We start from the raw sequence: 12182 nt of genomic DNA, 5'->3' as shown, positions 1-12182 counted from the left end.
TCTGGTATGGCAAGTTTGGACGAGAGCATATTGCAAATGTTATATATGCGATTGACTTCCGCGAGAAGACGGCTAGTCCGAAGCAGACAAGACCTCAGCAACGCAAACATATCTACCACTCCACATAACCTTCCTCGGCAACCATTGAAACAAACTTTGCTGATCACTGCTAGTATGCGTGCTGTCACCACACAAAAGCGGCTTAGCCCCAGCAAGCCACATATCTGACAATGCCCGGCCCCCGGAAACCACGGGCGTTACCCCGGTAAAATGCTAGCTATGGCGGCTTAACATACGATCATATGTGCTAGCCACATATTAAAACGTTTCCGAAGCACTTTATTGCGCTGATTAGACCTGAAACGCGTATGTCATCGTTCGTTTTTTCTAAATTGGCGCGGGCTACAGACAGAGGTTGAATTGTTTATAAGGTAGTGTGAACCCGTGGATCCGATTGTCCAGGCAAACAGGCACAACCAACTTCCATTCTCTCATTCTTCCTTTTTACAATGCATCTCACCACTCTTTTCCTCAACGCCGGTCTGGCAACCGCAGCTTCTCTTCAGCCACATCTCCACCCACGCGCCGCTCAGAAGTCCGCTGTAAAATGCCCCATAATCTTCGATGGCCGCATCCCAACCAACGCCACCCTCTCGACCTTTGACAGTAGCGTCACCTCACCCTTCAACACCGGTGCCGTAAAGGGCGAAAACCGGACCTGGTCCTCCATCCTACTTCTACCAGAAACATGCACCCCCTCTCGCTTCGACGTGCCCAAAGTCACCAAACCCTTTGAAGTAACGATCGACGACGGTTCGATCTTCCGTGCAGGCGAAAAACTACAAGTTGGTTTCCGCCGCGCGGGTCTGATATTCAAGGACGACAAGAACGACGCGGGAGCCGATCAGGCCGATAAAGGCGTTGTCACATTCCACTGGAGTATCAAGCAAGATGAGCAGCGCCCGCTGAACCTGAGCCACGAGTACATGAACGTGTGGCACGAGAAGGCTGATTTCAGCGGCAACCAATTCATGTTTGTCGGGGGTGTGGTGCTCAGTGGTGATGGTGGCACGGGCAAGGATACCAAGAAGGAGAGGGAGGTGTGGAAGATTCAGAACATCAAGAATGAGTTTGTGTTTCAGACGAAGATGCTGTTTGGAAAATGGCAGAACTTTGCGGTGCAGTTGGATTACCCGAAGAAGTAAGTTTGATGATTGAGGTATATCATGAGGGATGGTTTGCTAACTTTTCTTTCTAGCACGATGAAGGTCTTCTACTCGGCTGGGACAGATCCACTTAGGCCAGTCACTGGAGCTACTCCGAATAACAACACGGGTGGCGGTCAGATGCAGCTGGGTATCGCGAAGAAGCCGACAGAGACCAAGACGGTGGTATTCGATGGTTTCCAGGAACACATCAAGTTGAGGGGTGAGGGACAGATCTATGGTGGTGTGTTTGTGGAGGACAGCACAAATGGATGCGTCAGTCTATGAGTGCAACATGGAGTGACGTAGTCAAAATTGGAACTTTGGAGAAGACGCTTTACACTGTACATACAATTTATTCTTCTAAACACTACTCGCACACTAGTGTATGATTGGTGATGTAGTGTGCACATGTATTGCTGGCTTACAGATCTAGGCCTCATTCAAGCCACTCCCGGCTCGTCGGGGTCCTTTTCCGTGCCGCATACTTAGACCTCGACTTCATCACGTGTACATAATACCAGACGTTACAGATTTGGAATAGTATCAGACACCACAGGTGGAGACGAGATGATTGAGATGCAAGGCTGGTGTCGACAAAAGACGGAAGGCATTCCATCATCAAGCTAGTGGCGATTGGTCATCGGAAGCTGCACGGCCCCACCACCCAGTGCTTGGTCATGTTCGACAAAGCATCATCAATTCCCGCCAAGCCTCTCCAAACGTTCTTTGCTTGCTAAATCATTAAGTAACCAGCCAAGTTCACGATGTCAGCCACACCAAATCCCGAAACCAAGCTCGAACATTCTCGTCAAATCGGTTGCGGCCGGTATAAAGCGCGCCTTCCGCCTTCATGTATACGTTTTCGTTCATCTTCATTCTCATCAACGCAATCGCATTTGCTGGCTACCACAACGAGTATATGCTATCGAAACTTGGACAATCACTCAAACACTTGACTTCCCTCGCAAACTTTACGAAAGTATCCTACAACACCACCGCCGATATGTCGACCATGTTTCGCGGCCTGCCCGTTATTCCAGATGAGACCTTTACCACCGACGCGCCGCGCAAGATCGCCAAGTCGTTCCTCGCGGTCGAGCAATCCGAAGGTGCGGGCGCAAAAGTGAGGAGGAGCGTGGGTACGCCCAAGCTGCGCAACTTCTCGCCATTCCTCATGCTCGACCACTTCGCCATCCCTCCCGGCGCTGGCTTCCCAGATCACCCCCACCGCGGTCAAGAAACCATCACGTACCTCCTCTCCGGTGCGGTCGACCACGAAGACTTTGCAGGCAACAAGGGAACAATCGAGCAGGGCGATTTACAATTCATGACGGCTGGTCGCGGCATCGTGCACGCCGAGATGCCGCGCCAAAACGAGGATGGTGCGCCCAACGTTGGCATGCAACTCTGGGTGGACTTGCCCAAGGAGCTCAAGTCATGCGAACCGCGATACCGAGACCTACGCGCCAAGGAGATACCAGAAGCAACAACGGATGACGGCAAGGTGCACGTCAAGGTCATCAGCGGACAGGCATATGGCATCGAGAGTCTAAAGGAGCTGGCATACACACCCGTCTGGCTGCTCGACTTCACGGTCAAGCCCGGCGGCAAGGTCAAGCAGCCGCTTCCCAGAGGCTGGAACGCTTTTGCCTATCTCCTCAATGGCACCACCATCTTCTCCTCAGACGGCGTATCACGACCGGTCGAACAATACCACAATGTCGTCTTTGAGAGCAATGGCGACAGCATCGAAGCGTCGGTACCGGAGGATGCCGAGAAGGAGTCAAGATTCATTTTGGTTGCTGGTCTACCCCTTGACCAGCCCATTGTACAGTATGGACCTTTTGTCGTTACTTCAAGAGACGAGGTTATGCAGGCCATGATGGATTACCAGACCCACTCGAACGGGTTCGAGCGGGCGAACAACTGGGAGAGTGAGATTGGAAAGAGCATGGTACATTGATAAGACTTTTTGTTGTCGAAAAACTTTGTATATATTATTCGGTGCGTGTGTTTTGAGCCTAGACTTTTCTTTCCTATCAACAGTATACAATACCTGAATTATCATACCCTTTACTCTGTTTAGTACCATGCCAATATCGGAAGTGAATTCAATTAGGTTCACCACGCGGTAGTTGGCCATGGCAAAAGGATGTTGCAGGAAGCCAGCTCGATATGAGGGTAGCATATGTCCCCTTTTAAAACAGTTAGACTATCACGAGTTATCTGATTGCTTTCCTTCCAGTCAAGTTGTAGTTGTCTGACCAATCACAGTCTGGCACCAAGAGTGGGGGTGAAAGGACCTAGAGATCGCGGCCTACCCCACCACCGCCATCTTCGATGCTGTTGTGCCGCTATCGATAGCGGGATGTGTTTGAGGGGTAGTTGCCGGGATTAGAGGTGTAGACGCCGCAAGTGACGATGGGGGAGATATAACTACATGTGGTGTGCTGGAACAGCCTTCCATAATCTACAAACCAGCCTTCAATGATCTTCCATTCTCAGCCCATTCGCAAGCCACTTTCTATATCGTCATCTAGAACAAACGCGCCAGCTTAATATAGTCTATCAAAATGCCAGGCGCCGGCGACGCACCACCCATTCTCGATTTTTCAAGTACGTATAGTCACTATTGACATGTCACGTTGTTCATGACATCTGCTGACTTCCCGTCTGCCAGAATTCTACCATAGCGATACTGCATCAAGAAGCAAGCTCGTGGAGGAGGTGAAGAATTGTTGTTTACACAATGGCTTCTTCCAAATCACAGGGCACAAAGTGCCAGTCGAGTTGCAAAAGAAGATGATGGATTGGAACAAGAAGTTTTTCAATCTGCCGTTAGAAGAGAAGAATAAAGTGAACAAAGGTGCGCTAAACAACCCGCTTATCAGCAACAACGTCCTAACATTTCTATAGACACAACCAACACATGGAACCGAGGCTACGAGCTCATGAAGTCTCAGATCCTCGAAGAAGGCACCTCCCCCGAACTAAAAGAAGGCTTCTACATCGGCGACGAAATCTCAACATCACACCCCTACTTCGTCAATAAGAAGCTCAACTCAGGACCAAACATGTGGCCTTCACCCTCCTCTCTCCCCGACGTAGACGACTTCAAAGCCATAGCGCTTGAATACTATAGCCAAGTCGTACAGCTCGCGAAAGATATCCTAAAAGTACTAGCACTCACCCTCGACCTCCCAGAAGACTACTTCGACGAATACGCCAGCGGCGCCGTAGCAACAATGCGCCTCCTGCACTACCCGTCGCAGCCCCCTGATAGCCCCGCTAAGCTCACTCGCGGCATCGGCGCGCACACAGACTTCGGCTGCATTACCATCCTCCTGCAAGACACCGTCTCCGGCCTGCAGGTCTACGATTACACGACCAAAGAGTGGCTGGACGTGACGCCCACGCCAGGCGCCTTTGTCGTGAACCTCGGGAACCTGATGATGCGGTGGAGCAACGACCGGTACATATCCAATTTACATCGTGTTATCAATGTTAGTGGGGAGGAGAGGTATAGTATTCCCGTGTTCTTTTCTGGAAATCCGGACTATGTGGTTGAGTGTTTGCCGAATTGTAAGGCGGAGGGGGAACAGGCGAAGTGGAAGCCGATTACGGTGGAGCAGGCGATTAAGGAGGGATACGCAGACTCTTATGGGAGGGCGGAGAGGTGGAAGAGGGAAGAGGAGGAGAGGAAGAAGGGGGAGGTGTTGGTAAGGAGTGAGGAGGTTGCTGTTGCTTAGGTGGGTGGTGACTTTTGAGTTTCATATCATGCATTCGAGTCCATGTATTGAGTATGGCTTAGGTAGTAAGATCAGATATCACAGTCTTTCGATCAGTCCAATCGCTTATCATTAGGCCATCCACGGCCAATTTTGGCCGGCCTCGCTTGCCAACGCCCAATTCAGTAACTACATCTACTCAGCCACTTCCCACAACGCATCCATACCTTCTAGAACAGCTCACTCGCTCTGTAATCTAGTAGCGCAACACACATATCTTAGCACCAATGTCATCGACCCAAGGCCCGAAAAGCTTTCCCATCTTGGCTAGAGCGATGTAGAGGATGTGGTAGACACGACATTACTGGGCTGGTAGTATACTTTAGACTGCACAGCAAGGCGTAAACCGCATTTTGGGGGACTGAGATAGGGCTAAATGTAGAACAAGGTGCATGGAAGCATCATTGATGGGATCTTCTGGGATCTTCTGGGATCTTCTGGGATGCATGGCGTTGTGGCTGTATCTCGTGGGGGTTGAGAGAAGGAGAGTCATCTTTTGAGAGTCATTGCTGCAATGTCAAGGCGTAGGACGAGGTATCGCGTCGGGCGAAGGTAAAATGTTGCTGACATCTTACAAGGCGTTAACGGTGGAAGAATATGACTTAGACCACATTAAGAACGAAAGCTTCGCCCCTTCAAAAATTGTCAGTCAACAAACCCTCCAAAATGCAAGCCCATCACCTCACTCACAAGAGCCTTCCCAAACCTCCATCCCTGACACACCCCGACTACCTCCGCCCCTCACTCTGTCTACGTACCACCGCACCGACCACCCCTGGAAAGCACATCCTCATAACAAACGCATCCCACGCCCCCGGCCCCTCCATTGCCCTCTCCTTCGCCCGAGCCGGCGCCACAGCAATTACACTCAGCAACCCCACCGCCAGCTCCCTCACCCCCCTAGCTGCCGCCCTCAAACTTATCAACCCCATCTGTAAAATTCTCACCATAGCTTGCGACACAACACGCTCCTCGTCCGTAGTACGCCTCTTCTCCGCCGCCAAAGCCGCATTTGGGACTTTGGACATTGTCGTCGCCAACGTGGGAGCTGCGCATCTGAGCAGCAAGGATGGACAGGAGGGCGGAGACGGGAACGATGAGTGGTGGGATGATATGACTACGAATTTTAGAAGCACACATCTACCTGCGCATCAGTATATACGGTCTTTTGGGGCGGAGGGGATGGGAACGTTTATTTCGATTACAGGGGGTAGGAAGAAGGGGTGTGAATCGGGGGGTATGACATGGGATGTTGTGAAGGGGATGGATGGGAGGTTAGTGGAGTTTCTGCATAGGGGATATCCTGGATTGAAGGCTTTTTCTGTTGGCACTAGGGGTCTGGGGATGCAGAGAGTCGAGGAAGGAAATGAGAAGTACATGCGAGATGATGAGGAGTTGGTGGGCGAGTTTTGTGTTTGGTTGGGGACTGGGAGGGCGGATCGGTTGAGTGGGGGCTGTGTAGATGTAACGTGGGATGTGGAGGAGTTAGAGAGGCAGGGGACGGGAGTTCTAGAAAACAACTGCTGGAGTTGAAGAAGGGTGAGAGGTGGCGCTAAGAATCTACGACATAAGAATACTTGAATAGTCGCCAAGTAAAGAGGTAGATAGGTAGATATTTTCTACATATGAATATGAATTCAAAGGAACCAGCTTTTTTGTTTTCTCTTCGCCCAAGCCAAAACAGGAAGCTGAAGCTGAAGCCTTCTTGATCCCACCCACATATGCCGGCCCAACCTCGGAGCCGTATCGTACGTATGTCAAAAGCGGGGATATGTCACCTACAGAAGGTTAAGTACTCACAATCGTATATACAGACCCCGCAAGTCTCCGCTCTATCTCCTCCCAAGATGCCATGCGCCGCTTTTCCTGGGTCCACAGCGTACCCTTCACACCATGTGTCCAGATCCAGTTGTCGCATAACACGACATCATCGTCGTCGCCATAGAAGCTGACAGGCACATCAGCTTCCCAGATTCGCACAGTATCATCATCCTTCCAATTCCGGGTTCCAGGAGGTGTCTTGTGATCTGAGTTGACGTCGACCAGAACAACGTCCAGGCTCGTCCCCTTGTATGACTTAAAAACGGTATCTATATGTTCGGCTTTGAGTCTTGGAGGGCGCATCAACACAAACGTTCGCAGTGATGACATTGAAAAGCAGAAATCAACTTCCAAATCCCTCAGGCTTTGCGTTGTAACAGCGAGTCGCTTTAAGTTGGGTGGAGGATATCGAAAATAATCCAGAACATCATAGCTAATGATGAGTTCTTCCAAGGCCAACATGTGAACGAAGATATTGTTCTGAGGGACATGGGGGCTGATGCATATAGCCTCACTTGATGGCACGTAAACTGGGGATAGATCCAAAGCCAGCCTCTTAAGTGTGGTTCCGATTGTGCTGCAGAGATCAATGATCTGTGGTAGCCGAACTAGAGGCGTGCGCTCCAGACCCTGCGGTCCTTGCATTTCCGCTGGTGATGCGAATAAAGAAGTTATGTATCGTGGTATTCGTGCTTGTGCAAACAAATCATCGTTGCGCCCTGATTCCCCGTATTCCAGAGCCTGTGGGTGATATCCAAGGTTGAGCCCGAGAGTTCTCCGGAAGCAAGCATAGCTTTTGCAGCTGTCCAGGTAAAGACAATTTGAGTAGAGATATTTTGAAGCAACCAAGTAAGTACTGTGCGACACTAGAGTTAGTGTGCGCAGTGTCTTGGTAATGGCATTTGACGGCTCGTAAGCAACTGGTTGCTGCCCGTCACGAGTTCCCACTAGCTGATCGAGTACAAGGAGGAAAAGCTCTGGGGGAAGCGATCGAAACACAGGCTGTCCATGCATCCAAGATAGACCATGTGACATGATGTTTGCGGAGATCAATAGCCGACCTTGTCGACGGTCGGAAGGGTGTGGTACACAATTAAAGGCCACAGGGTATATGCATCCGTGATGGCTTACGTCATCAATTTGCGCGGGGGTCGGGCCATGATCTACCCGTATTTCCTAGCCTATCTAGCAGCGTAACGCTACCACTACCGCGTCATTAGACTATGACACTACATATTTGACCAGGAGCATGCCGGTCTACTGTACTCACCAGATGCTCTCAATCTAAGTCGCGGTGTTCTAGCATACCGAAAGCCGTTGTTCCCCCGACTCCGCTCGCCCCTCTTTACGGTACTCCAGAAAGTGACACCATGTTCTTTCATGAAACACCGGACTTGGCGCAGGTGAGAGTGAAAAGTGCCCTCGAGTTAACCACGGGTCCTCCGGCGACAATGTAGCAAAGACCCACTCGCATCGTACGTTTCTATGACTGCTGTATTTCTAAAGGAACGAAGTCATAACCAAAAGAGGAAGGAGATACGACATACCAGTTTCCAGTACGATCATGCTCGCGCGCAGCTTCTATGCTACGCCAGTATGTCTCATTCGATAACAATGTTGTACGGGTCATATCATCCTCTTTAGGACTTATTGATTGAAGCTTTCTGCTGCACGCGAGCTTAGCCATCTGCTCTCTCTTGGCGAGGGCCCTTGGCTTGGTTCCATCAATTGCCAATACCATTACCAATGTCTATACATAGTTTTGAGTTTTTTGGGTAGCTCCTGTTGTCAGATGCTTGAACAGCGGCCCGTCTGCGGGTGACTCAGGATCCGAGGTGGGGAATAGTACAGTAAGGTATAACCTCTTCCTTGGCAGTTCTCCACTGTTAGTCGGGACAACCGAAGCCCCGCGTCTTTACAGGACTTTTTTTTACCAGGACCATATAACCCTTCATTGCGCAAGTCTTTCGGTCGTCCATCAGAAACTCCGTGCAACATCATTTTGAAGATGGAGCTTCCAAAAGCCATAGCAGCTGTTTTACTCCTTGGATCAGCGTACTTCTTCAAGGTACCCGTTGTTGTTCGTTTGCCATACGACGCTAACATCTAGAAGTTCCTATGGAAAGTGCGAACATCATCAGTAGCTACACTACCAGGTCCCTGGTATTCGCATTACACCGACCTTGTCCTTCGTTATCACACGCTCAGAGCTAGACGAATCTTCTACGTACATGAACTCCATCGCCGATATGGAGGAGTTGTACGTATCGCGCCAAACCAAGTTGCCGTTGCAGATGTTGCAGGTGTGTCCCAGATACACAGGATTGGGTCTGGCTTCGTGAAGTCAGCATGGTACGAGAACTTTGTGTCACTTACGGTAGCCGGCATTTTTGCTATGCGTGACCCGGTCATGCACGGTACCCGGAGAAAGTTGTTCTCGCGGGCATTGAGCAATTCGAGCCTTAAAACCAACTGGGAACCTGAGGTCAGGCGAAAGGTCAACCTAGCCGTGCAAAAGATCAAGCAAGACGCTTTAGGTTCACAAAAAGGGGCCGACATCTTCAAGTGGTGGACACTCATGGCAACAGATGTTGTTACACATCTCAGCTTTGGAGAAAGTTTCAACATGATTGAACAAGGAAAGGTACTTCTCCCTGTCCCATTTGTCTCGACCATTATTCTGACGGTGCGAAAGCAAACGCCATATATCGACGCACTCCAGAAAGTAACACTCGATGGATTGTTGCGAAATGAGATTCCCATTCTACGCGCCCTCCTTCGCTGCATACCCCTAAAACAATTGCAAGACGTGTTTAATGCGCAAGACACAGTCTTCACGCAGAGCATGGTGGCTGTTCGGAATATGCGCAATGGCAGTGGAAGCTCCATGAATCTCTTTGGACAGATCATTGCTTGTGCTGAAGATAAAGAGAAAGATTCTCTCACGGAGGAAGATGTCAAGGTCGAAGCTGGAAGCTTCATCATCGCAGGATCGGACACTACTGCTGTCACAATGACCTACCTGACTTGGGCAGTTCTCAAGCAGCCTGATCTGCGAGCCCGACTCGAAGACGAGATTGCCCAGTTAAGCGATGAACTTACCATGGCAGAACTCGAGGGCGCATCCGTGTTGAACAGCATCATCGACGAGACACTGAGGCTCTACTGTGCTGCACCTGGCGCCTTGCCTCGAGTTGTTCCGAAGGGAGGTATGGCCGTCAGTGGCTATCATATCGCCAGTGGCGTGGAAGTCAGCACTCAAGCGTACACAAATCATCGCGATCCTGCAGTATTCCCTGATCCGCTACAGTAAGTTCTCCACTTCTACAACAAATGATGTGATATCTGATTCAATCCAAAGATTTGACGGGCTTCGTTTCTTGAACAAGGCGGCGATGACACCCGCTCAAAAGGCCTCCTTTATGCCATGGGGTGGAGGCTCGAGAACATGCATCGGTCTACACTTGGCGTTGATCGAGATCCGCCTCGCTACTGCTCTCTTCTTCCGAGAGTGCCGCGGAGCTAAAATATCTGAATGCATGCGAGACGAGATGATGGAGCTGGAGAATACTTTCTTAGTTGCTCCGAAGAGTCACTGTTGTTACGTTAGTTTGTGATTTGCTTGAGTTAGAGATGAGGAATTGCACAATTGGTAGATTCTCACATTGAACAAAATTGCCAAAGCCAGGAGTTTGGGAAATAAACGATGCTGTAAAATTACTATTGCAAAACAAAATTGTCAAAGCCAAGAGTTTGGGGAATAACAACTGCAAAATGATAAGGAATAACCAACTGTTACCCGCAAGACCCCTAATCAAAGATGTACTGTCTAGTAGAGGTGGAATGTCTGAACGTGGTCGCTTGGGTGGAGCATGTGCCACTGTTGCAGCAACTGAAGTGCCAACTCACGCTGACCATAACGAATCAGACCGTATCGCAAGACAGTGAAAAGCTTGCGGCCCACTGCTGACTCCACAGAAAGACCAAACTCGGTGTATTCTTTCGAAGCGGCAGCGCGGAACGCCTTCTTCATCAGCTGACCCGGTTCTCGATATGAATCGCCATAGGCACCATCCTCATTCTGTTCATCATACATCCAACCCCAAAAAGGTGCGCGGAGAGCAACAAACTTCGGGGCGAAGGAAGCCATATCCCAGTCCACAATGCCAGTGATCTTCACAGTAGAGGGACCTGTGATCTCGGCAAGGATATTGCGGGGAAACAGGTCTCCGTGGGCAAGATGGAACCGATCTCCAAGCCATTTACGTTCCTCGAGCGCGTTAATCAGTTTCTTCAGCTTCCCCCACAAAACACGGCTATGATGGTCGTGCGCAAAAGTCGCCTCGTATGCAATCCAGCGGTTGCATTGATCAATGAGAAACTCATGTGGCGTCTGCTTTGGCGCAGGCCGGGTCACAGGTTGGGCAAACTGCGGACGCCGCTCAGCCTCTGCCTTTGTCGGAACGTTGAACTGATCAACATGAATGGCAGAGCTACGAAGATCTCGGTTGCTCTCTGAAATGTAACCAGCGACTGGCGACGTGCAGCGTGCAATCTTCTCAGTCATCTTGGTAACCTGCTCCATGGCTGACAACTTCTGCGGCATGTTCAGCCTCTCCCAAAGAGTTTGGAGGCTTTCGCCTGCTAGACGAGTCTGCAAAGCGAACGGCCTACCTACCGCGTTGTCTGTCCTTGGGTCATACTTGATAACCTGCGGCACTGGAATGGAAAGATGTGAGCTGATGACCTGCAGTGTGACGATATCACGAGTGACGTTGTTGTCTGTAGAACCATCCAACTTTCCACTGCTGTCTAGAGGCAACCGTAGTGCGAAGGTCCGCAGCGGCTCACGGGTGAAAAGCTTCGTCAGCTTGTTGCCAACGCTCATATTACAATCATTGCGCGACTTGGGGGGGTGGAGAGTGACACCAACAACAACGTTGAATGAACCCTGGCCAATCATCTCGAGTGTAGGTTCTCGCTCGGTCTCGACACCTGGGAACTTGTCAGCAATGAGCTGCAAGACCTGCAGCTTCAGCGTCAAAGCCTTCTCGCCTCCATACCGGAAGTCGCCATGTTCATCGAAAATATTGTCGTCGCAGAAATACTCACTGTACAAACCCTTCCCCGCAGACGAGACCGATTCGGCGTTACCAGAACGCGAATCAGTTGTGGCTGCAGCATTGCTAGTCGAGACAGGTGGCATGTTGCTCATAGAAATCGAGACAAGCGAAGGGCGGCGAGCTGTGGGTGAGCCGCGTGCAAGGGCCGGGAAAAAAGTCATGACAATATTTGACTTGGAAGCCATGTTGAGAGTGAGATCAGGGTTGTTGGTTCTGTCAGATACCTGTCTGTCAGAAGCAGT

General features: G+C 50.4%; 6 protein-coding genes across 6 annotated transcripts; 4 read left to right on the top strand and 2 right to left on the bottom strand.

The window, feature by feature from the left end:
* Positions 1-509: 509 nt before the first annotated feature.
* PtrM4_137460 (uncharacterized protein) lies at positions 510-1493 on the top strand (the record flags this gene model as incomplete). Its single annotated transcript, XM_001938200.2, has 2 exons — positions 510-1201; positions 1259-1493. The coding sequence occupies 2 exons, from the start codon at positions 510-512 to the stop codon at positions 1491-1493; spliced, it is 927 nt and encodes a 308-aa protein (XP_001938235.1).
* Positions 1494-2058: 565 nt separating this feature from the next.
* Positions 2059-3171, top strand: PtrM4_137450 (Pirin-related protein; the record flags this gene model as incomplete). Its single annotated transcript, XM_001938201.2, has 1 exon — positions 2059-3171. The coding sequence occupies one exon, from the start codon at positions 2059-2061 to the stop codon at positions 3169-3171; it is 1113 nt and encodes a 370-aa protein (XP_001938236.2).
* Positions 3172-3781: 610 nt separating this feature from the next.
* Positions 3782-5372, top strand: PtrM4_137440 (uncharacterized protein; the record flags this gene model as incomplete). Its single annotated transcript, XM_001938202.2, has 4 exons — positions 3782-3824; positions 3889-4074; positions 4125-4711; positions 5367-5372. 4 exons carry the CDS (start codon positions 3782-3784, stop codon positions 5370-5372), a joined length of 822 nt encoding a protein of 273 aa, XP_001938237.2.
* A 1412-nt stretch (positions 5373-6784) lies between these two features.
* PtrM4_137430 (uncharacterized protein) lies at positions 6785-7462 on the bottom strand (the record flags this gene model as incomplete). The annotated part of the gene is made up of 1 exon (XM_066109340.1): positions 6785-7462. The coding sequence occupies one exon, from the start codon at positions 7460-7462 to the stop codon at positions 6785-6787; it is 678 nt and encodes a 225-aa protein (XP_065960262.1).
* A 1363-nt stretch (positions 7463-8825) lies between these two features.
* Positions 8826-10130, top strand: PtrM4_137420 (CypX, Cytochrome P450; the record flags this gene model as incomplete). The annotated part of the gene is made up of 2 exons (XM_066109339.1): positions 8826-8885; positions 8928-10130. The coding sequence occupies 2 exons, from the start codon at positions 8826-8828 to the stop codon at positions 10128-10130; spliced, it is 1263 nt and encodes a 420-aa protein (XP_065960261.1).
* Positions 10131-10646: 516 nt separating this feature from the next.
* On the bottom strand, positions 10647-12023 carry PtrM4_137410 (aminoglycoside phosphotransferase; the record flags this gene model as incomplete). Its single annotated transcript, XM_001938205.2, has 1 exon — positions 10647-12023. The coding sequence occupies one exon, from the start codon at positions 12021-12023 to the stop codon at positions 10647-10649; it is 1377 nt and encodes a 458-aa protein (XP_001938240.2).
* Positions 12024-12182: the final 159 nt, after the last annotated feature.

The sequence above is a fragment of the Pyrenophora tritici-repentis genome, chromosome 8 (genome assembly GCF_003171515.1).
Source record: "Pyrenophora tritici-repentis strain M4 chromosome 8, whole genome shotgun sequence".
Classification (NCBI taxonomy): domain Eukaryota; kingdom Fungi; phylum Ascomycota; class Dothideomycetes; order Pleosporales; family Pleosporaceae; genus Pyrenophora; species Pyrenophora tritici-repentis.
This window is presented reverse-complemented; position numbering and strand designations above follow the sequence as displayed.